Below are 25812 nucleotides of genomic sequence, written 5' to 3' on the forward strand. Positions count from 1 at the left end.
ACTTTGGCCTACCACATGTCATTACTGATGCAACATTTGTATCATTATCACAGATACAGTTTTCAAACCATGATTCACTAAGCCATGGGCTTGTCTATATTGTCAACAAGTGTAAGCTATTGAAAATGAAAAATGAAAAAAAAAATTGAATTAAAATCCATAATTTATTGTTCGAAATAGACATGAAATGAAATACTCCAAAAATTTGCTTTGCCCAATTGATCATGGGCCCAGCAGCCGCTGTGCAGTGCCAGATCGACTCCTCTTTAATGTTTGCTAGAGTACCTGGACACCTCGCTGATCCTGTTATATCTCAAGTACACATGAACATGAAGGCTTTACCTGAGACTTTAGGGAGGTGCTCTCTGGAAGTTCAGAGCAGACATTCTTTCTATGGTCAATCCATCTATTGTCATTGGATGGCATATAAACTCCTCAAAAAAAGTTTGGAAATCTGACTTTGATCGATAATCCCTCCTCGATTTTAGTAAATATCAATGTGTAATTAATATCAATGAATAGAGCATTTAATTCTCTTTAAAATTATACCCTACATGATATGATAATGGTTCACATGGAGATGCAGTGCCTTGAAATGTAGGGCAAGGTTAAAATTCAAAAGTTGCAAAATGACACAATATTGAAAGTCACTGTTCTTTTTTTTCTGTAGTGATGAGTGAGTTTCTCAGCGGTTTGTTTTGACTTTGATCGATAATTCCTCCTCGGCTTTAGTAAATATCAATGTGTAATTAATATCAATGAATAGAGCATTTAATTCTCTCTTTAAAATGATACTCTACATGATATGATTATGGTTCACATGGAGATGCAGTGCCTTGAAATGTGGGGCAAGGTTAAAATTCAAAAGTTGCAAAATGACACAATATTGAAAGTCACTGTTCTTTTTTTTCTGTGGTGATGAGTGAGTTTCTCAGCGGTTTGTTTTGACTTTGATCGATAATTCCTCCTCGGTTTTAGTAAATATCAATGGGTAATTAATATCAATGAATAGAGCATTTAATTCTCTCTTTAAAGTGATACCCTACATGATATGATTATGGTTCACAAGGAGGTGCAGTGTCTTGAAATGTGGGGCAATTTGAAATTCAAAAAGTTGCAAAATGACACAATATTGAAAGTCACTGTTCTTTTTTCAGTGGTGATGAGTAGTACTGATGAGTTAGTTTCTCAGCGGTTTCTTTTAATTGTTTTCATGCACCTTAACATCAACATTTACATGGAATCAAACACACCTCTGCACAAGCAAACACATAACAAACAAACAACATGCATGGGTATTTCAAACCACGACTCAAACCATGTTATCTCACAGAACCATCACTACAGAAGTAATTTGAATGGATTATCATCTCTATCATGTCTATTGACACAGACAAAAGAATCATGTTCCGTATTGACCCTCTGCTCGTATTGCAGCATTTCAATTCAGACCTCATCCAGCAATTTTGAATCCTGCTCTTTTCGCGATGGCATGATCATAACAAGCATGGTATCATTTTAAAGACAATTTAATGATCTTTTGAATGATGTAAAATATGCATTGTGTAAAATTGGGAGTTGGGAGAAATTAATGGTCAAACACAGATTTTCAAACTTTTTTTGAGGGGTTTAGATTACTAGGGAGCATGTACATTACATTGGTATGTACATTACAGCTTGCACTTCTATTTATAGGTTCTTCAATAGTACATAACACTCCTTCCCCATCACTTAGTTTATTGATCAAATCAAAATAAATTTTCATATCCATATTCCATGTCACTTGTAGAATCAACATAATATCGTCCAAATAAAATGTTCTTCTTTGCATACTTCCAAACATTTTCCTTTTAGCACAAATAATTTATACCTCCTGAATGCAAGTCAAATAATCAAATGTAGCTGCTACTTGGAGATCCAAGGAAATAATTATTACTCCTCCTCAGAGATCCAAAGAAATTATTATTACTCCTCCTTGGAGATCCAACAAAAATTGGTGCATGCATTAAAAATTCTTTATGTTCTTTCTTCTTGGGGCTAAAACAAAAGCATGCATGCATCCTCCTCCTCCCTGGGACTACTTGTAACGTCGATCATGAACAAGATATCTGTTTGTTCTCCCTGTAGATGTAGCTTGTTCCAGAGGAGGTGATGTTAGTCCATCATGCTGGTCATGTGATGCTGGTGAAAATGATATATCATCCTCATCTTCAAAGGTGGATGAAGGAAAGTCATCAATGGGTCCTTGTATGATATGGTCAAGATGTACATGTCTCTGTTTATCACTAACTTGAACAACATATGTCACTGAGCTTGCATAATGACTCCATCGTCCCACTTGTTTTTCCCTCTGAATGCACGTACCATAACACGCTGACCTGCGACCCGTTGCATAAAATTTTTGATGTGTTTTTAATGTGTAATTTTCAATGGCATAATTTTGTTTGCCGGAGTTTTTTTATGGAAAAGTTTTATGCAACAGGTTCCAGGTGTAAATTGACGAATGCTGGTACGCCCTCTGTCATGGATTTTCTTGACAGCAGGTTGCTTCTTTTCCACTGCTTCAGCCAAAGTTGGTTTGATGAGACTCATATGAGTATGTGGTTGTCTCTTCGACAGTAATTCGGCTGGTGTTCGTCCAGTTGAGGAATGTTGAGTATTGCGATAAGTGAAGAGAAAGTGGGCAATTTGGTGCTGGGTAGTCAAACCACTCTCCTTATATGCCTTTAGATTCTGCTTCAAGGTTTGAGCATTGTGGCCCAGTGGATTAGTCTTCTGACTTTGAAACAGAGGGTCGTGGGTTCGAATCCCAGCCATGGCGTAATTTTCTTCAGCAAGAAATTCATCCACATTGTGCTGCACTCAACCCGGGTGAGGTGAATGGGTACCTGGCAGGAATTTATTCCTTGAAATGCGTGTGCGCTGTAATCTTAGTAATTACGGCTGCCAAGCTACAGCTGGGGTTATAATATCCAAGTCCTTTGGAAGCGCATAGAGACATTATTCATATTCATAATGTGATATGCGCTATACAAGAACTGTATATTATTATTATTATTATAACGTTCAGCAGGTCCATTTGATGAAGGATGATACGGTGGAACTCAAATATGATTCACCCCATTCTTCTTGAAGAACTCTGCGAGCTGCGAAGTAATGAACTGAGGTCCATTATCTGATACAAAATGTTCAGGGAGTCCATGTGTGGCAAATATGTGCCGTAGCACATCAATCATAGCACTAGTTGTTGTCGTTTTCACAGGGAAGAATCCCATCCGCTTGGAATAAACATCAACTCGAAAACATGAAGAAATGCTGGCCATCTAGCTCTGTAAAATTTTGCATGAACTCGTTCCCAAACTCTTGAAGGCCATTTCCATGAGTGAAGCGGTGCTTCAGTTGGTTGATTTCTCGTATTGAGACACGTGTGACAGTTCCCTGCCATTGAGACAATGTTTTTGTCCAAATTAGGCCACCAGAAGAAACTTCTAGCCAAGCTCTTTATACGACTCATAACAATGTGCCCATCATGTAGCTCTGTCAGCAACTTCATCTTAGTCTGCAAACATTTTGGTGTTAATGATAACTCTTAGTCCCCATATTAAGACATCTTGCTCAACAAAAAGTTCATGCTGGCGATGAAAATATGGTTTCAGACTATCATCATCCACTGAGTTTGGCCATTCTCTCTGTTTGTACTGTACAACTTGTGATAGAATTGGGTCCTTTGCTGTAGCAGGAGCAATCTCTTGTGATGTCAGAGGTAAATCGTCTAGGTGATTGTAATGAAAAATGTTCTCTTCATCATCCTTTATAGTATGATTCACTTTCATTGGAAGTCTAGACAGGCCATCTGCACTCATGTGATGTGTACCACTCTTATACTTGATGTCATAGCTGTATGCAGACAAGACTAAAGCCCAGCGTTGCATCCTAGCTGCTGCTATCGTTGGAACACCAGATTTTGGACCTAATATGGTAACAAGTGGCTTATGGTCCGTTATGAGAGTAAAGTGACGTCCATAGATGTAAGGGTGAAACTTTTTCACTCCAAAGATCAGGGCTAAAGCTTCCTTCTCTAGCTGTGCATAATTCCGCTCACTGCTTGTTAGTGTGCGTGAAGCGAATGCAACTGGCCGCTCTTCTCCATTTGGCATGATGTGTGAAAGCACGGCCCCAACGCCATATGGTGAGGCATCATAAGCAAGGCCTAGAGGAAGATTCACATCATACTGTGCGAGCACTTGAGAAGAGACTAACTCATCCTTAGAAGCCTCAAATGCTTTCTTGCATTCTCGAGTCCATTTTCATGGTGTCTTGCTTGATAACAACTCAATTGGTGATTTTAAGTACGGTGTTGAAATCTGGTGTTGGTGTTGTGACAACACCAACACCCGCCACAACACCATACTTGAAATCAGGCTGGTGTTAGGATTGACCTCGGAAAATATGGCAGTTCGTGTTGAAGGATGGTGTTGTCGTCTGCTGAACCCAGCACTGCGGCTGGTGTTGACGATCTACATGCAATTTCCCCATTCCCCAACACCAACCCCAAGGGAATGGGAAAATCATGATTTCAAGTTCGGTGTTGGTGTTAGCAATCTCAAGCTCATGAACAGACGGCGAACATGATGAAACATCCCCGTAAAATTAGCTTTTACAGTTAAGATCAAATCATTTGAGCTTTATATATTTTGATGAAGAATAATGTTCACTCCTTCAAATTCTTAAATTAATTAAAGCATTGGTATTCTGTACGATGAGAATTTAATGCATTTCTCTCCAATTTCATTTTCGTCGTTGAGACTTCTCGCGTGAAGTTGAGATGATTTAGCAGCGCAAATGCGTGACGTCATGTGCTATCAATAACGCAATCGTTATCATCCCTCTGAACCTAGCACGGTGTTGGAGCTCGGTTCAGCTGCCTTTTTACTCTCAATACCAATCACCGAACTTGAAATCACCCATTGAGTGGATGAATACTTTGGAAATGTAAACCAAGTCAAGGGTACTGGAGTACCTGGTAGGATACCAATCTGAGAAGTGGATAATACATCAGGATACCCCTTCACGAAGTCAGTAGTGTGTGTTGCATTCACTTGTTCAAAGTCACTATAGTTGAAAGTTAGAAGCATCATCTAATCTGCAGCCTTCTTACTGATCAATGGAGTAAGGTCTTCTTCAACAATGACATAATCTACCTTGTACTTCAGTTCAGTCACCGGGTTGACTGTCTTGACCTTGCACTTCCCTATCGAGTCAGAAGATGTCCGATTCCACATTTGCAGGTGTACCACCTCAGGGCGTATTACGTCAGTTGATCGTAGGTACTTTCTTGGCAGTAGATTGACCGTGGAACCACAGTAAATTTGGAATTTGACACGCTGGCCATTGAGTTCCATCATGCAGTATACTGGTCCTCTGTCCGTTTGAACTGCATTGACAATCATGTTCACAGTGCTTATACTCTCACAAGATGAGGTGTCACTGTCTGAAGTGTTCTTGTTCTCTCGCACTCCATGAACTTTGTTCATTCCACAAACCTTGGAGGCTTTGAAGTGATTCTTTCTTTGGCAGGCAGAACAGGTTTGTCCTCAAGCTGGACATTTTTCTTTCCTCAAAGGGTGAGACCGACAACAGAATTTGCAGGTAGGAAGGGTACTCTATTACTGAGCATGAGTGCGCCCTCTAACTGAATATACATTATAGGTTATCAGTTGAACAAATCACATAAACAGGATACTGTTACAGTATCCTATCCACTGGTAGTAAACATTCAACCCTCGAATTTCCTCCTTATTTTTTATGAAGTGCCACTTTAACACACGAGTCTATGGGAAATGAATTAGGCCTGTGAAACCTATATCTTAGACTATATAGCCTATTACAAGGGGAATTCCCTAGTGGATGAAATACCAGCCCAAACTCTTCAGTAGCAAATTATTTTCACTAGTATACATGTTTCAATCATCAAGAGGTCCAAAAACTGAACTTAATGGCTATATATGCAAGGCTATATAGGGGGTATATCAGGTAACGAATTGTGATTAGTAGCTATGTGTTTGTATACCGAGGCTATAGGCTGTGTAGGCTAACGTTATTCTCTGGGTTGCATGTTTTCGTGTTTTTTCGTATACCAACAATCACTGCTGTATTCGTGTATAGCACCCATTACAGGATATACTGAACATCTGAAAGGCCTTGATCAATTTCAATTGTGAAAATGGTTCATGGGAAAGGGATGGAGAAGAGAGAACTTTAGAATTTGACTGAAGAGTGATGGATTCAAGAAGGAGGGGGTTATGGGTAGAGAAAAGCATAGTAAGTATGTTCGAGGGGGGGGGGGGGGGGTGGCTGAGAATGAGTGCTTCTGCTATCTTTTTCTAACTTTTACTTATTTTTAGCCCCTCTCTCCCCCCTTCTCTCTCTTACACCCCTTGTCATAGGAAGATATTAATGTATAGTATGCTTGTATATTAATTCTCATTTCTTTTTATTTTTATCTCATTTAACTCATGTAAATCTGGTATTTATGTTGTGGGCAGTTCTTGCATCCAGATATGCACACTATGCATATCTACACTTTTGCATTATAGGACTTTGGGCCCTACATTGCATCCATTGTTGAACTATATATAGGCAGGTAGGATGTGTGTAAATCCATAGCGCACTAGACATATAGGAGTAATATTAAAATTGGTCATTACATAATACATAAGTACATTTCATGCATTTCTTTGTGATAAAGTGAGTGTACAGATGTTAAAGAAAAGCTAGGAAGGTAATTTAAAAAGAAACCTTCATGTGCGATATAATAAAGGTTATACACAGGCCTCACTACAACTGGCAGGCAAAAGATATTCAATTGAGCCAACCAATTCTCAATTTTTAAATTTGATATTGCTGATTGACAAAAATGAATGAATATGACTGACAATCTAACACTGATTGTAGGGAGGGTACCTACTTAACTTCCTTTTTCCACATGGGAAAGATATATCACTACTATGGAACTATTTTTTTACTGGCGGAAGAATTAGGGCCATTTTACTCTCTGAAGTGACAAATTTGATCCCGTTAGGTGTACCGGTAGTCTTCATAAATGCCGATTTATTTTTAAAATGAGCTGGTCAGATATGTATCCTATCCACTGGTAGTAAACATTCAACCCTCGAATTTCCTCCTTTTTTATGAATTTTTTTAAGTGCCTCTTTAACACACAAGTCTATGGGAAATGAAATAGGCCTGTGAAACCCCAATGCTTTGTATTTTCCTGATGGATCGATGAGCCTGGTACATCCTATTTCTAATATCCCCCCCCCCCCAAAAAAAAAAATGTTAAAGGTGATTATTAAAACTAGAAAAAAAATTCCAGCAAAAATGTGTAAAGGGTTAATGGATTTAACAAATTCTAAAAGTAAAAGTGAGCAGCATGACCTGTCTAATTATGTCCACTTTCTAGATTGAAGAAATGAAATGCAAAAATAATAAAAGACACATATTCATTTGCCAAATATCTGTGATTGAAATTTGTAATCTATTTGGTTTACTAGTTATAATTAATTACTATAATAATTCCAGTATGAGTGTAGTCCTCTAGACCTAGTAAGTAACCTATGGGGTTAAATTTTAGGTTTTCACACTTTTGAAGCAAAAAATGATAAGCTTGAACTTAGTGGCATAATTTTTTCTCATATTCATTTTTACATCCCATCACTCATCAGATATTCTGATTAGCCAAAAGAATTGCAGCTCACATTAAAAAAAATGTATACAAACATACATCACTAACACGTGCACAAACATTTAAACCAAACATCAAATTTAACTCTTAGGTTTAGGCCTACCTTTGATTTGATATTCAAAAAAATTTGCATCAACCCAAACTTCCAGCCCCCCCCCCTTCTGGGTATCTAATGGTGCGTCCCTACGCATATGTCAAAATATGTGGTTTATTTCGTATCTCACAATTCATTGGAATTGGCTTGGCTATATATATGTCTGTCTGTGGATCTCTGTGTTAATCAAATATATCATCACATCATAATCATCGTCATCATCATTGACCAAAAGTCACCAAATCACGATCAAACTGATAAGACAAACCACCTAATTCGTCCGCATGACAAATTAAAATCTAGTTGCTAATTAATTTTTACTAATTTATGCGTAAAATCAAAACTTCACTCTAATTATTAAGTGAATAATGTCCTCTAAAATGCTAATTTTAGGGGACTGTTGAGGGGAGGCTGAATCAGCCCCCAGTCTTTTTATGAGTATATATGCAAGTAATGTTTTTCATGAATAAATTTGCGTATCTTATTCAGAATGAATAAGAAATAATTATTTTTGGATTTTTTTTTTTATATTACTGGCTTGTAGTTTATGTGGTAAGGAATGTGTGTGCCAAATTTCTGCACAATACTGGTAGCACAAACAGCCGCTGAGATCAGAAGGGGGGCATCATGTCCCCCCCCCCCCCCAGTCCTCAATACATCTCAATTAGCCCAGTCCTGTTACGGTTAAGATACTGCCCTGATATCTCTTCTCTCCATCTCTTTATCATCTCTCTTGTTCCCATCTCTCTGTCTCTGTCACACATACAACCGTATGTGTATACTAGTAGCTATTGCACTGCTCTATTATTCGAACATAATTTATATGTCATTGTATTTCTGATAATCATTTTGCATTTTGTTTAACTTATAGAATTCAAACTATTTTATTAATAAACGTCATTGCTTTTATTATTATCATTATTTTGTATTTCTCAACTTGAGTAGGCCGTTTTCTAACCTAATTTGTAAATTGTAATATATGATAATACTTTACACTGTACATTTCCTTTCTTGTTTGTTAAATGTTCAATTATATTAATGCATGCTACTTAATCGTTTTGTAAAGCGCTTAGAAACACCATGTATTAAGCGCTGTATATACAATGTATTATTATTATTATTACCAAGTTCAGGTTTTAGACTTTTTGATCGCATTATCCACCCTGGGGGGGGGGGGGGGCAGTCAAATGTATTACTGTACACACGCATGGCCAAATTATTCCAAACACCCCCTAAATGCATTTTCTCTGTGTGCAAAATAACCCCGTAAACAAGTTTTTCGCGAGCTTCATTAACACATTTTGGCCCCTAAACAAGTGGTCGCCAGAATATGACCCTATTAAAACAAGTTTTGTCTTCTTGCTAACAATATGTTTAATTACAGACAAAACTATATTCATGGGTGTTGCATACCCCCAGCGCAGTTAGGGTTAAAATTCCACAATCAGGAAGAACCTGAACACTTTTCAGAAACGAGGAGGAAAAAGCCCTGGGGAAAAAGCTTGGGGAAAAAAAACATACCATAAACACGTTTGGCTAGTCTTAGAAAAAAAAAGCTTTGGAAAAAAATCATACCCTAAATACGTTTGACCCCGTGATTGACCATTGACCAGTCTTTCAAAACCACCCTTATTTTTGAAAATCTGTGTTTTTGATACCTTTAACGAGTGCACGCGCGGCCCACGTCCCAAACTGAACCCCTTTAACACGTTTATTGGTCACGCGTGTCACAGCAATATATTTGACTGCCCCCCCCCCCAGGTTATCCACCTTCAAAGGTTTATGCATGTTGTAATTAAAAAAAAAAACCTGATTGATATTAAGCAACAAATGTGAATAGTATGAAATCTTCAATGATCACAATGCAAACCTGGTCAGGATCTGCACTAGTAAATATAGTAGTACTACATTATTTTTGTATAAATGGTTCTCATTACTTTGAAATTTCAAATATTTTCACCTTTCTTCCTCTCATACCTTAGTGAATGAATCTTTCTTTCAAATTGCCTCCATGCTACTCATACTCCATATTATGAAATTTCAGAATAAATATGTGAATAAACTCTATTTCATGTTAATTGTTTTTTATTCATTGACAATGTCTTAATTGACTCATCTAGTCATCTTTACACACTTGTTCTTCTTTAAGCTGGTTTCTTATACAAATATTGCAGACACATTATTGAGCTTAAGTCATTGGCAAGTTGGAAAATTTTAATTGATAAAAATGGTGACCGAAAGGCTTCCATTATGCGAAATGTATGGCAAAATCTGGTGCCCAATGTGCTCAACATTTTCAATGATCCATTTAGAATAGTTATTTCTGTAGTACACAAAATGCTCGTTAATTTTTTTGTTTGTACTGAAGTAAAATTGTACAAAGGTGCACTATCTTGCAATTGAGGTGTTAAAAATGCAACAAAGCATCATTGTGATATGACACTTCATATTTAAGTACAACACACACATTAAGTAATGCAATGGAGAATTTTAGAAAAAACAGAAAAATAGCACATGGGGACAAGTTTAGAAATGACACCCCAAACCAACATAGGACAATGAAGTTAGAAATTACATTTTGTCCCTTATGGTTTCTGATGATGCTAGTAGCTTCATTGTAAAGCACATTAAACAGTTTGTGATGGATATTTTTTTTCATCCTCCATGAATTTTTTTGCACGCTTGACTTGATATCACTGACCAAAGTCAGTGTAATGACTTCTGCCATAATGCAGAAGAATGAGTTATAAAATAATAGTACTCAATGTCATAGAAATATCCCAGGGTCATTCTCAAGAAAATGTGATTCATGACTCAACCATCTTGCAGCCCTTGGCCACACACCCTCACAAGAATTAATGAACACGAAATTTAAAAATCTGCTCACTGCATCTATTTGCAGTAACCAGCAATTCCCAGATCCGAATATAAATGCATATTTTAAAAGATTTTGTTACAAATGTTAATGTTATGGAAGTTAACACACTTGTTCACATGTCAAGCCAAAGCACACAGATGTTGTAATGGCCTTCCAATCCTGTCATTGTTCACACAAAATTTAAAACTATTCAAGATATTTCTGAATATTGATGAAAATTAAAAATGATTGTGTAACGGAAATTGATGTTTTGGGGTGTTTGAAACTTACTTGAATAGTCAAGCTAAACTGGCCATCAATCACCCATGTGGAGCAGTGGCTATCCATCCATGTTATTTTTCAAACATAATCAACAGAACAATGCAAGATATATCAGAATATGACTGAAAATCGAATGATTTTGTTATGGATGTTTCTTTCACGAATGTTAAAGAGTTGTTCATCTTTATATGACACCTAGATAGATCCTTGTCATTTGATTGGTTGTTTGATATCGATCATTCAGCCCATTTACAATGATGTCATCAACTGCAATTTTGTATCCATTCATCGTGCAATTTTGGATCCATACGATTCTGTCCATTGCATGCGCGCACTGAGACTCCAAGCACCACAAGTAAAACCACTCGTGTTTGCATGCAGTGCGTATGTTGTATGTATGCGACAATAAACAGACCGAGCCCGCACTGCATGATCATATTTTGCATCGAAATTGATAAATTTCATACACAAAATAATTTTTTTAGGTGTCATATAAACCAAATAATGAATGTTCTTTTCATTCGTGCAATGGACAGAATACTTCATTTGGTGAAAGATGAAATGAATGATCCATTCAACTCGGCTATGCCTCGCTGAATGGATCATTTTATCTTCCACCTCATGAAGTATTCTGTCCATTTACTCATGAACATTCATTATTTGTATAATATTTTCAAGCTGAAGCATCACCGGCCATCGAGTAGTGGTGTCTTGGCCAGATACCCATGTTACTACTAGAAAAAAATCCGAACAGAAATCATGCAAGATTGCAATGTTACAGGCCAAAACATGGATGGGACAATGAATCGTGGCATTTTTTAGAACAACCCTCTATGTGGTCCATGGTTCTGTTGGTCCTTCTCTGGTACAATGATCATCTAAGCTGTTCTGATGCCACAGAAGCAACCTCGTGGTACTGGGCCTACCATCTCATAGGTGAAAGCATTGCTCTTGTCATTAGGGTTCCCGACTCGGGCCAGGATCCAGCCCATCCGCTCCTTGCAAACAGTCTTCCGGATTTCCCGCACAGCAGGTGGGGCTGTGTATGGAAGTGAATCATTGGTTTCATTACATCTGTATTTATGATTATTTTTTATTTAAAATTTCGAAGGGGAAGTTCACGCTGATGTCAAGTTTGTTTTGATAAAATAGAAATGAGAGAAAGCTATTAATGAAGGTTTTGGCAATTTAAGGTCAAAGCTTTTAATTTGTGACATCACATTTGAGCAGCTCCCTCATCTGTGGTGTATTCCATAGAGATCAATTTTTTCTGGAAGTTGTAAAAGAGTATATGCCTGTGCCTTAGATCTATAAATGGAAATATTGATTTAGAGATACAGGTAGCACCATGAAGTTATCAATCAAAAAAAAAAAAAATAATGATTTAAATTTACAGGATTTACATTTACAATGTGACATTTGGGGCAGTTCTCACACGTCAAGTCACAAAATATGGAATTTAAGGCAATGCTGTGTTTTCTGTAAACCCTCATTAATTTTTGGTATAATTTTCTTTTTTACTAAAAACAACATGATGTATGTTACAGTTTACCTTTGAATTCCATTTCTTCTATTAATGAAAATATTTTATGAAACAAGACCCTGTTTGATTGAACATACCTTGCAGACCAGCGCATGAGGAGCCTGAATTCCGACATGTGTAGATATATACTCTGAAGTCAGGAGCAAACTCTCGAGGTTCTCCTTTCTTGTTCTGGAGGTTGAATAATCGTTCATGTCTTACGTCCTCAGCACATGGATCAGACAGCATCTCATACTACGGATAATAACATTGATTGTGAATTAGATATTGTATCCAGCTTAAAAGAATATACTCTGCAATTCAGAACAAAATGAAAACGCTCTTTCAGAGAAATAAATCTAAAATCATCATTACCAAAAGCAACAAGTATTGATTTGAGACCGATGACAACCCAGACAAAAACGTTGATTTGAATGAAAAAATAAAAATAAAAAAAAGTATAATGCTGAAAACGACTGAATCGGATTTGAAATAAGAAAGTTATATAATATTGATAAATCTTCACTTAGTGAAAGAAAACAAAAGTAATTCAAACTTTATATATCCTTTTACAGTTTGAGACTTAAATGTACATATACTTTGGGCATACACCTCGGCATTCCAAACTAGTCAGTTGCAAAAAGAAATCTGAAATCTTTAAAAATATTATGCTACTACAACAAAATAAACAACAGTTCATCAACATGTCATCTGAAAAAATCTCAAATTCTGGCAAAATTGAAAATGATTTCAAAATCAATATTATCTTACTTTCTAAAGCCATGTATTGATTTACTTGATTTTCTTTCATTTATTTTAGACTTCAATGGGACTAGAATTAGCGAGTGTGTATGGTATTGTTAAAAATAACATGAAATGGCTTGAGCTCATGGCTATATTCATCAGGAGCAAAAGTATACATACACCTGAAAATTCATCAAATAGTTTTCTTGATAAGTTATGACATCTAATTGACGCAAACTTGGTTCTTCAGAAGGAAATGTATGTAAATTCATGACATGTTTAAGATACGATTTGATGTAAGATTTTGCCCAGATATCTTTTTTGAATAAAAATGAAAATCATATTAAGATACTTAACATTAGATAAATACAAAGTAGTATGATGAATTCTTTTCTTTCGTACCAAATTGATTATAACAACACATTTTTTTTCAATGTAAATTGTCCAGTGGAGAATTTGTGCATAATGGTCTAGGTACTTGTAAACTTTTGACTCAAATTGTATATCTGCAGCTATTTACTTTTGATTCAAAATAAAGGTTAGTAAAAATTATCCTAGTGGAAGTTTGAAAACATTGTGATTTCAATATTTATAAACAAATGAAATATGTAGTAGGTATGGATAAAGTCAGTGCTACTAATCTCTTAAATGATTATAGTAGAGATATTTATAAATCAACCACTGCTTTTCTGAATACTAGTACACCACATGTAGCATAAAGAATAATCTTATTCAAAATAATGTACTTTCCCAGTTATACAGGTAGGAGTGACAGATAGAGAGAAGGGAGGAGGAGGAATGAGCAAAAGACAGGCCGAGAGAGGAGGCGAGAGCAAGAGAGACAGCGATATAAGAACAAAGAGGAGAAAATGGGAGAGGTTTGATACCCACTTGTCTTTTGTCCATGTCATGGTCCCTTGTTGATACGTATGGTGTCTCCAATTCACCTGTTCTGTCTTCAGTTGATACTACATCACCATGAAACTTATTATCAATCGTCTTAGCAATATACTGTACAGCAATAAAAAAAGGGATAGTGCTTTTAAAATGAATTTGTCATTCTCAAACCCATTTGAAAATCTGATCTGAAATACAATATGAATCTGGCAAGTGTTTATTATGGTTACCAAAAGGATTCTTATTATTGAAGACAATACAATAGACCTGTTCGGAGTTACCTCATGGGCAAGTTTGTACAATTGACCCTTCCTTTCTTCCATAAGGATAGGCAAATTTCAAAGCAAGATATTACATAAGCTAGCCTGACATAGCAAGATGCACAAATTGTATAGACCAGGGGTGGTATTCTGGAACACTGTCATAACTTTTGTCATAAATTTTGTCATTTCTCTCTGAGATGTGACACTGCTATGATTGTCACAAATCGGTATTCTGAACATTGTCTTTTCCCTGTCATATCTCTCAAAGTTCCCGCCCATCTTTTCAGAAGCAAACCAATCAAAATCATCGTTACTTCCTAGTGGGAGCCCTTCTAGCCAATAGAAAGGACCCATGCCAGGTAGGGCGTATCCCTAATACAGTTGCTGGCATAGCGCAACTACGCGTATATTGATGCGTTTAATTACAAAGAGACAGGGAGCTGTGAACGATTTTAGAGGAGAAGTAGAAAAACAAGGAAAACAGAGAAAAAAAGGAGGAATTAATATGTAGGGCCTAACTAATTGTGGCATGAAAAAATTATTTTGAAAATTGTCATGGATGATGAGTGAAACTAATACCACAAAGGCACAATCTAATCTAAATGATATCATTATATGCTTGACATTCAGTTGGCAGGGTATTGGGATATTTGGTACTATTATATGACAAAATTTATGACTGCTATCCTTCTGTCATAACTTTTGGCATATCTTTTGCTTGTATAAAAGGATTATGCGCATTTAAAGCCATGCATTTTTGGTGCAGGCTATAAAAGAGAAGAGACAAAATTTATGACAATTTTTGTGACAAAAGTTATGAGATCCACCAGAATACCGATTTTGTCATATCTCTGAGAGAAGATAAAATATGGAGAAAAGACAAGGTTCAGAATACCGCCCCAGGTGACTAGAATAGCATATCAATGAATGCTTTAAGAAGGTCAGGAAGGTCTTTGTTACATTTCTATTTTGAATTCTTTCACATGTTGCTATTACAATGTACTTGGCCAACTGTTGAATACAAGTTGTTACTGAACGCATTCTTGCTTTAAATGAAAACATTTAAAAGGAATATATGAATAATCAAGACGTCAGAGTTGGTGCTTATCTCATTGAATATAAACCACTATGCTATTAGAGTTCAAATGACCTCCTGATGATCATACGAAGAATGTAACTCCGAACTGACTTATTCCTTATCTTTATTCCATATGTTGAAGTTATCTGTATACACTACGTGGGGTAAGTTTTGCCAACTGTGCTCTTGTATTTATGAGTCTACTATGTAAAAGAATTCAAAAAATAATGAAACTATACGAGATTTAAAACAGGTAAGGTGAGTAGATTATAAGCATTTGTTTTAGCAAGGAGGTTTCAAATGAGATGGAGTAACAGCATATAAAATCTCTTCGAACAAGCAGAAAGTATGTCAGGCATGCACTTTGCTCAACATCTCTTGCAATTGTGTAGACAAATGATTCCTGCATGACTCGCAGCTATAGGTCATACATAAAGGGAAATATGCTTTTGTGATGATAAATACTTTTTCGCGGCATCTTCATGATGTTGGTCTGGTTATATATGTAGTACATAATTCGGAGGCATGCGAAAATAAACTATGCAATATGTCCTGAAATATGACTCAAATTTGCTCGACTGGGCATGTGCGGGCACTCATCTGGCTTATACAGTAATGAACAACAATATTCCACCGACCACATTTGAAATTTTTATTCGGCGCAAACGATCGGAAAAGTGTTAAAATCTGGTTTCAGTAAAGGTCAAATTCTTTCTTTTTTCACCAATTAAAGGTTAATAGATATAGTCTGGGCAAATATCTCGTCGTAATTGGTTAGTGCTTGGTTATTGATGTTTTGTCAGGCATTCAAATTTCAGTTTGTTTATTAATATTGTAGCATAATGAGTTATACCTTTAAGATGTATTTCATAGTTTAGTCGTAGAGGGCGATATTTTTAGTTGTGATATGCTTTGAGATTATAGGAGAAGTACGTCAGTTCGCTGGGAGCTGCAGCAGCGGTGGCGTGCGGTTGTAAGATGTAAGCTCCGAATAAATCAAGTTGAACTGTATACTGAATATCTCCCAGGTTGCTTCATTTGCATGATTTAGGGTGAGTGAGCGGGTGATTTGGTGTATTTCAGAGGAGCAAGAGAGTGTACCACGTTGCACAATATACTTTTGTGAGAGAACCTGCCCAAAAAGAGATATATAAGTGAGGAGAAGCGTGGACCGGGTTCTGGAGACTGCGAGACGGCAGAACGCTACCCCGACAGAGCCCGGTTACGCCACAATATGAAAGATGGAAAGTTGATACAAATGGATATTCGTAAAATTTTACCCCTCGGATTTCTTCACTGAAACTGGCGGCTTCGAAGGCGGACATCAAAAGGTCCTTATTGCCGTTCTTTCTTTTGTGCTTCTTTAGAAATAAACATCTGCTTGAATAAATTTGTTGCCTGTTGGAACTCCAGTCATAGAATCTTCTTGGTTTTAGGCATCTCTTTTGTGGTTAGTAGTTTTAGAATTATATAATTCATTTTAATTATGTAACTGTAAGCACTTTGGGCCCACTCACACGTATTGCGAGGTTAGTATTAGTATACTAACCTCGCACCATGAGCTGCGTTTCTAACTAGTGGGTCGCGCGTGCTGCGACCCCACTTCTGGTGTCCACAACATACGGCTTCTATGGCTTGATTTTTTTGTGCGCGGCGGCATGTAATGAACCCTTGAGTGCTTTGGGCCTAATGGGAAAAGTGCAGTAGAAGTAATAAGTAATAATACTGATAAATATGATTTCCAAATCATAACAATGATTGCATATTTGTATTCTTTCTTTATGGCTTGAATCTCAATAAAGTCTTATTCATAGAAGCACTATGGAAATGAACGAAAGCACAGAGTTGGAAAAACAGAGTATGTTGTTATAACAATAGAATGATAAATGTTCAAACCAGGAAACTGCCTGTGAAATGTGTAATACAGTGCACCCACCCACCCCCCCCCCCCCCCCTTAAAAATGAAACTGACCTTTAACCCAACATTATAAAACATGATAATTATAACTATGAATAATAAATGAGAAACCATTGCAAAGCTAACAGACTTTTCTTTCATTTGATGCAACTTATATGTTGCTGATTTCTTACCGTAAACTCAGTAAACACAATTAGAAGCAAGAAGCAAGTTCTTTTTTTTTTAATTGGCAGGTTTTTTTTATATAAATAAGATAACATATCTTGAAAGTTTGTATTCTTCGATTTCAAATGAAACTTCGATCTGCAAAGCTGACTAACCAAAACAAAGTTGTGTATTTTAAGGGATAATTCATGTGTTCTTATAATTTATCAAATCAAATAAATGCATTTCTACTAATAATCTTCCATGCATTGCTGATTATCCACAAAATGTAGTGGTACATGAGTCTGAAAGGCAGCCCATTAAAAATGAAGCATTATGTTGAATAATCGGAACTTTGTTAGTGCTAGGTCATTTTCTTGGATTGGGGTATATCATTTACAGGTATATCTGGAACATTCAGAACATAGCTTTTGAAATTCAACCCAGGAAATTCAGATACTGTCGCCATCAATGACATTTAATTGGTATTCATTTCTTTAATTTGTTTTTAATCACTCATGTTTGAAGTAGGCCTATAGCATGAATTTCAGACAATAAAACAAAGAGACTTTAAGATTTACAGTTATTTGTTATTTATTTACTTTAAATGTGTCCAGTACATAAAAACAGATGATTGCCTGTTTGTTTTATCTGAGGTGCACTGTATAAAACAAGAAGTTTGCTATTATCTTTGGAAATGGTAAGGTCTTTTGATTCAATCATAGCCTACCTGTAAAAAGTCATATGTTGGAGAATGTGAATACTGAAGTTGGTGAGCAGAACCTTGAAAAAAAAGAAAATGGAGAAGAAAAAAAAATGATTCAATTTCAGAAAATGGGAGATGAAATCGTGGTTTTGGCCAAGATGAGAGCCCCAGTCATGGGGATTTTGGCAAACCATGAGTTTTGAGATATTGATAATTCATTTGAGTAGAAAATATGCATCATTTTACAGAAAGAAGCATATTCTAGATATGAGAATATCGAAGGATTAAGAAGAATCCTGTTTTCATACTTGGGAAATTATTCTTTTTAGAGGGACAGTGCTTGATTTCATTTTATAGTAGAAAAAGTAGTAGAAGTATGATAGTAGAGCAGGCAACATGACCATTAGAGTAGACAAAGAGGAGGAGTAGTCTAGGAAAAATAAGGTTTGACCGCAAACAAATTGCAATAGAATTTTTTTCAACGCAATGCATTTCCATGAAGTCCCCAAAATGACATACTAAAAGTCCAGAAAAATCCATTTAGTGGAAAGATGTCTAATTTGCATAAATCCAAAATGGCGGCTTCCGTAAGAATTTTTGATGATTATTGATAGTAGTACAAACATTGTTCTGATCATAGCACTTTCAAACATGATAAAGGCATGAAACTTTCACCAGTGTTATATCATACCATAGGCTTCATTTTAAAATCAGAATAAAAGTCAAATTTGACCTCCGCTGACCTCTAGAGGTCAATGACCTTAAGGTCAATGACCTCTAAATATAAGAAAATTGATGCTTTGCATCATTAGTACATAATAAATATGGTTATAATGAAAACAAAATGATTCAATATTGACTTTCAAGGTATCTTGATATTTTAGAAAGAATTTGGTGGGTTTTAAGTCTTGACCTTTGACCCTGGAGAGCTGGAAAACGTCAATGACCTTAACATCTTAGAATATTGACACGAAGCATCTCTGATTTATGAACAGGCTTCTAGTGTAAAAATTGCAATACAATTAATTTGAGCACGATGCATTTCCATGAAGTCACCAAAATTACATACTAAATGTCCAGAAAAATCCATGTAGTGGAAAGATGTCTAATTTGCATAAATCCAAAATGGCGACTATCATGAGAATTTTTGATGATTATTGATAGTAGTACAAACATTGTTCTGATCATAACACTTTCAAAAATTATGATAAAGGCATGAAACTTTAACCAGTGTTATATCTTACCATATGCTTCATTTCAAAATTAGGATGCAAGTCTGATTTGACCTCGCTGATCTTTAGAGGTCAAATACCTTAAGGTCAATGACCTCCGATAAAAAAATGGATGTTTTGCATCATTAGCTCTTGATAAAAATAGTAATAATGAAAACAGAATTATTCAATATTGACTTCCGAGGTATTCTGGTATTTTAGAAAGAATTTGGTGCGTTATAAACTTTGACCTTTGAACACTGGAGAGCTAGAAAGGGTCAATGACCTTAACATTTTGGAATATTGATGCTAAGCATCATTGCTTTATGATAAACAGGCCTCAAGGTGTAAAAATTGCAATACTATTTCTTTCAACACATTGCATCTCCATGAAGTCTCCAAAATGATATACCAAAAGTCCAGAAAATCCAAGTGGTGGAAAAGCGTCTTTTTGGCATCAAAAGTGATCCAAAATGATTAATCGTAGTAGTGCAAACACTGGTCTGATCATAACACTAAGAATATGATTAAAGCGTAAACTTTCATCACTGTTATATTTTATCGTAGGTTTCATTTTAAAAATCGGATGCAATTTAGAATTGACCTGTGCTGAACTCTAGAGGCAATACCTAAAGGATTATTGACGTCGGAATATCATAAAAATGTATGTTTTGCATAATAATACTTCGTTAACTTATAAGGTCCCTTATAACATGAGAAAATTTGCGAGTATTAAAAGTTGTGACCTTTAACCCTGAAACTTTCAAAGGTCAATTCATTTAGAATATTAAACTTAACTAGTTTACTATCCAGCTTCTGCTTAATAGAACAACCCAGTACAAGATACACCAAAGTGAATATCTTCCATGGGACCAGTCCAATGGAGACTTCACCTGGATATTGAAATTGAAGGAACAAAGAAGGGAAAGGCAGCACGCTTCGGTGACACCACTCTGAGTAAATGAAACATTTTGATCTGCCGCCCAGATGTTCATTTATCATCTCAGATTTCTCGTCATGTCTGCATAGGAAAAAGGATAAGATGATAATATCTTAAATCTCGTCATGTCTACATCCTGTGTGAGAGATGATCAGATGGCAAGATCTTGGATCTCGCCATTTTTTACATCCTGTGGGAGAGATGATCAGATCTAAGATATTGTCATCTTATCCTTTTCCCTAAGAGTTGTAGACATGACGAGATCCCAGATCTTGTCATCGATCATCTCTCCTACAGGATGTAAACATGATGAGATCACAGATCATGTCATCTGATCATCTCTCCCACAGGATGTAGACATGACGAAATCCAAGATCTTGTCACCTGATCATCTCTCCCACAGGATGTAGACAAGTCGAGATCTTAGATTTCGTCATCTTATCTCTTTTCCTTAAGAGATGTAGACATGACGAGATGATTATATGAACATCTTAAGCTTCCATACTACTGCTACACAGTCCCATCTCCCAGAGATTTTGAGGAAGGCTAAAGTAATTCCTCTAACCTGGGAAAGATCCAAATGTGCCTAGAAGCTACAGGCCAATCGCCCTTTTCTGATATCTCTACAAGCTACTTGAGCATCTCATCCTAAAAAATTGTCCCATTATAGAACAACATATCATATTCCTAACCAGGCTGGTTTTTAACTTTGGAAATAATATACAGGCTAGGTTCTCAACCAGACTCAGTTCACTGAAGACTTCCGACTTAATACGGTAACTAACTAACGGGTGTAGAAAAATTTGTTGAAGTAGCAGCTGCATCTGATACAGTGGTCTACTCTTACAGCTATACAAATTATTGATGACATTCATCTGACCAAGTCAATGAAAGTCATCAAAGTTCTACTAGAAAACAGACATCTCTTTATGGAGCTCAACAGGAAGACCGGCAAGTAAAGAATTCAAAAGAACTGACTCTCTCAGGGTAGTGTTCTTGCTTGAGTCCTGTCTTTAAACCCAAAGACAAAGGTTAGCTTGTTTCATCCCCACAATCCTCATGCTTTGAGGAAACTCAAAACAACCTATGGTTTTAATTCCATTCCAGCACTGCAACCATGCAATATATCTTGGTGTCAACCTTGATCAATCACATTAAGAGTGAAGGGGGGAAATGAGGATCCATAATAACCTTCTCCGGAACTGACAAACTCCTCCACCAATACTCTGCTACAGAGTATGTATGTGCTGTCTTGGACACGTCTACCTCTAGAAAACACTTGTATGAATATCACAAACTATCTAAAGCCAAAAAATGTGAAGAGTCTGTACGTCCTGTCAGGTATTGCCCATCTGATATACGCAGATCAGCAGCTATACCACAGAGCTCTCAGCGAAGATATAGCGTCCATCTAATCTATGATGCCAAACTAGTTGAAAAAGCCTAAAATCTAGGAAACATATTTTTAATTCTGTCCAATCTCTGACAGAGTCACCATTATGCAAGTTATGGGAAGAGAAGTGCAGTGCCAACCAGCATCGTGGTAAGCTGCATCTCCCTTCTAAAGAGCAACTACACCAGGTTACAATCTAGATAGGAAAACCGGCTTGCAAGTCTCTCGGGAAGTATACATAGATGATAATTGCAAAAAATTAATTGAGGCATTTTAGATATCATTTTAAAACCTCCCAATACTCTAACCTCAGTCAGGAATGTACTAGCCAAAAAGACCTGGGACCCGTTTCATAGAGAGTTACAAATGTTGTAACGTTGCCATTATGACAACTACCATGGTAACCTTGTTTTCGATTGGCTGCTGAACCCTAAGGCCATGGTAGTTGCCATAATGGCAAAGTTACTCTTTATGAAACGTGCCCCTAGAGTTACAAACTTACAAATATACAGATGATATAGTTTTGTTATTTTAAACTGATCATTTGAATAAAGTTTGCAGATCTCAACATTTGACTGCTGAGGAAAGTGAAAGGTCAATTACCTCAAAACATTATCAACCAGTGATGCCGAGTACCAATATTTTTACATTTTAAGGTCAAATTTCTTTAGAGATCCTCAAATTTCAAACACAAGTTGATATAACATGATGCTAATCAAGAACTCTGGATGCAAAACATCAATTTTTTAAAGTCATTGGCCATAAGGTCATTGTCCTCAAGAGGTCAGGAGAGGTCAAATCTGAATTGCATTGGAATTTTTAAATGAAGCCTATGGTAAGATATAACACTGGTGAAAGTTAGATGCTTTTATCATTATTTTTTTAAGTGCTCTGATCAGACCAGTGTTTTTACTATTATTTGTAAAAATGAAAAATTCTCACGATGGCCCCCATTTTGGATTTATGCAAAAACTAGATGTCTTAAATTTCCACTACATGGATTTTTCTGGACTTTTAGTATGTCATTTTGGAGACTTCATGGAAATGCATTGTGCTGAAATAAATTTTATTGTAATTTTTTCATGAGAGGCCTGTTTATCATAAACCACTGATACTAAGTATCAATATTGTAATATGTTAAGGTTATTGACCTTTTCCAGTGCTCCAGGGTCAAACAACAACATTTATGATACACAAAATTCTTTCTAGAATATCAGGTTACCTTGAAAGTCAATATTGAATAATAATTTTGTTTGCATTATTATTATGAGCTAATGATGCAAAACATAAATTTTCTGATATTTTAAGGTCGTTGACCTTAAGGTCATTGACCTCTAGAGGTCAGCAGAGGCCAAATCTGACTTGCATCCTAATTTTAGTTTTAAGACGAAGCCTATGGTAAGATATAACACTGGTGAAAGGTGAATGCTTTAATCATAATTTTTTTAAGTGCTATGATCAGACAAGTGTTGGTACTACTATAAGTAAACATTACTGAAAATTCTTGCGATGGCCGCCATTTTGGATTTATGCAAATAAGACGTCTTTCCACTACATGGATTTTAAAAACACTTTTAGTATGAAATTTTGGGGACTTCAAGGAAATGCATTGCAGTAAACAATTTCGTGTGCAATTTGTTTGAGGTTGACCCCCTAAATCAGTAATTTTTCCTGGACTATAAAGCTAACAAATTTTTCACAAATTTGGAATGAAATGTGGTTGCGTTAATTTGGATACACACTGTACAACATGATATAGCCAGAGGGCGTGACTTTGACAGCCCCCTGAGAGGGGTAGGCGTCAATGTGCCAGCCCTTTTTATGTATCTGATAAAGAAAAGCCTAATCTTAACTAAGTGGTTAAAAAGTGCAGATAAATGCATACAATATTTCACTACTGTACTGTATACACTAGATATGTTATACATATTAGTCTACGAAAATGCATACAAAAAGCGACATTTGTGAAATTTGAATACCGGTAGTCAACTTTGATACCTTATAAATTTGTTAAAAAGAATGACGCCAATTTCGAATTGCATCCACATGATGATAGTATATCAATAAAGTTTTCTGGACCATTTCAAGGTAATTGCTTCATTTTTCTTAGATTTATGTAAAATCATGTATTTCCAAAATTTTCAAATTTTGGGAAAAAATGACAAAAATGCAGTTTACTACTAAAAAAATCTCAGCCCAATTATCTATTTATCCCCTATAAATAATACCAAATTATAGGAAATTTATTTCTCTTTCATATGACACTAATTTTGTGGCAATTACATGTTCATGTCAAAATCTATGTACGAAAAATCAAATTTTCTGAAAATTTGGCTGCCATTTTGGATTTATGTAAATTAGACGTCTTTCCAATTCTGTGATTTTTCATTTTGGGGACTTCAGGGAAATGCATTGTGGTAAAAAAATTTATATTGCAATTTGTTTGCGGTTGACCCCCAAAATCAGTTATTTTTCCTGGACTAGAGGGAGAATAGGAGAAGATGAAGAAAGTTGTTGAGAATAAATAGAACTTATATGAAAAACATTTCATATAATGCTATTAATGCACAAAAAAAATAAAAATGAATGAATAGAAATTGACTCAAAAAATCTTATGAAACTAAGAAGATATGATAGAACTGTATGGTTAATTTTGACTTACCTTGATAGAATAAACAGCATAGTGAAACTGCAATTAAAACTTGAGACATGACAGGATTAAAAGATGACTTTTGTTGAAATGATCTTATAATGCACGGAGAGCTTGTGAGCATATATACAATATAAACTTCCTTCAACCACCAGAACAAATGAGTGACAAAATAAGCAAAGTCTTGCTTAAATAACCCCAAATCTAAGCAACTTCGTATTGTTTGTTGATTTATATCATTCAAATAGCATTTTAGAATGAAGGAAATTATTTCTTTTGAAAGACATGGGAGACAGATGCTGAGGTGTGTCATTGAATAGCAAATTCATTCATGATAAAGTCCATTAGCACACTCTAAGTGGACTGATGATAAATTGGTTTATCCTTGTTAAGTGTAAGTGTTTGAAATACGAAATGTGACCTTAATGATTTCCTAAGTCTGTCTGTATTAATGATGCAACTTGGCGTGACCAGCTGACATAAGTTAAAACTAAATTTAGCAAATAGCAAATTCAATAAAAAAAAGATAAAGGCATTACTCGAATGAAAAGTCAGAGAAAATAATCTGAAAACAGACTAAGAAATGACAGGTCAGAAAATCTTGTAAAAATTAGGGAAAATATAAACAAGGACAAAAAAGTGGGAGCTCAGGTGTATTAAACATGTTGTATGCTTGACCTCAACTTAATGGATTTGAAATGCTTTTAACATAAAAATAAACTTGTCATGGTGAACTTTAGCAGTTTCATTAAAAATTGCATGTCTTTAATTCTCTTCTGAAATTATACCAAATATTAAATAGAAAATTTTTGAAAAATAGAAATAAAAGAATAGGCCTACTCTACTTTTCATCCTCCACATTCTTGTCTTTCCATTTCACTTGTACCTCTATCCTTTTTTTTTTTTTTTATCTCAGTCCTTCCAGGACTTCACACATGGTGTACCGTAAACCACTTCCACAATTGTTCATACCACTATGCAAACCTTCAACATCAATAGAAATATCCTACACTGTAGCTTACTTATGTAATTCATGAGAGATGTATTCAAAGGGGAATCCAACCTTGGTAATCAGCCCTCCCATTGGTCATATACTTATGTAAACTGTAGTTTTTTTTTGCACTTTTCACTGGGTAAGATTGAGCTCTATAGAAATAACATAAAAAGCATGTTGTTATACTGTATATCCTCATTGAAGAAAATTATGATTCAAAGTAAAGCTTATGATCAATAATATCATTTTATGAAAATTATGTCCCGAAATATCCCCTCACGTTCTATCAAGTCTTTGTCTACTTTCTCTTGTATCCCAAAGTGCCCTCCCCTCTCACGTTCCATCAAGTCATTGCCTATCACAGTGCTCCCCACC

The 25812-nt window shown here is 35.8% G+C and overlaps 1 protein-coding gene across 2 annotated transcripts; it reads right to left on the minus strand.

Moving 5' to 3' along the window:
- Nucleotides 1-9905: 9905 nt before the first annotated feature.
- On the minus strand, nt 9906-24675 carry LOC129257227 (uncharacterized). 2 transcript variants are annotated; one of them, XR_010293080.1, is made up of 6 exons: nt 24456-24643; nt 18274-18326; nt 14135-14254; nt 12598-12754; nt 11629-12016; nt 9906-11517 (listed from the first exon to the last, which is right to left on the minus strand). XR_010293080.1 is itself a non-coding variant. In XM_054895510.2 (5 exons), the coding sequence occupies exons 1-5, from the start codon at nt 24565-24567 to the stop codon at nt 11856-11858; spliced, it is 603 nt and encodes a 200-aa protein (XP_054751485.2). In that variant the 5' UTR covers nt 24568-24675; the 3' UTR covers nt 9906-11855. The 2 variants fall into 2 exon arrangements, 1 of the variants encoding a protein (XP_054751485.2); XM_054895510.2 differs by having other exon boundaries at nt 9906-12016; nt 24456-24675.
- Nucleotides 24676-25812: the final 1137 nt, after the last annotated feature.

The sequence above is a fragment of the Lytechinus pictus genome, chromosome 3 (genome assembly GCF_037042905.1).
Source record: "Lytechinus pictus isolate F3 Inbred chromosome 3, Lp3.0, whole genome shotgun sequence".
In the NCBI taxonomy this organism is placed as follows: domain Eukaryota; kingdom Metazoa; phylum Echinodermata; class Echinoidea; order Temnopleuroida; family Toxopneustidae; genus Lytechinus; species Lytechinus pictus.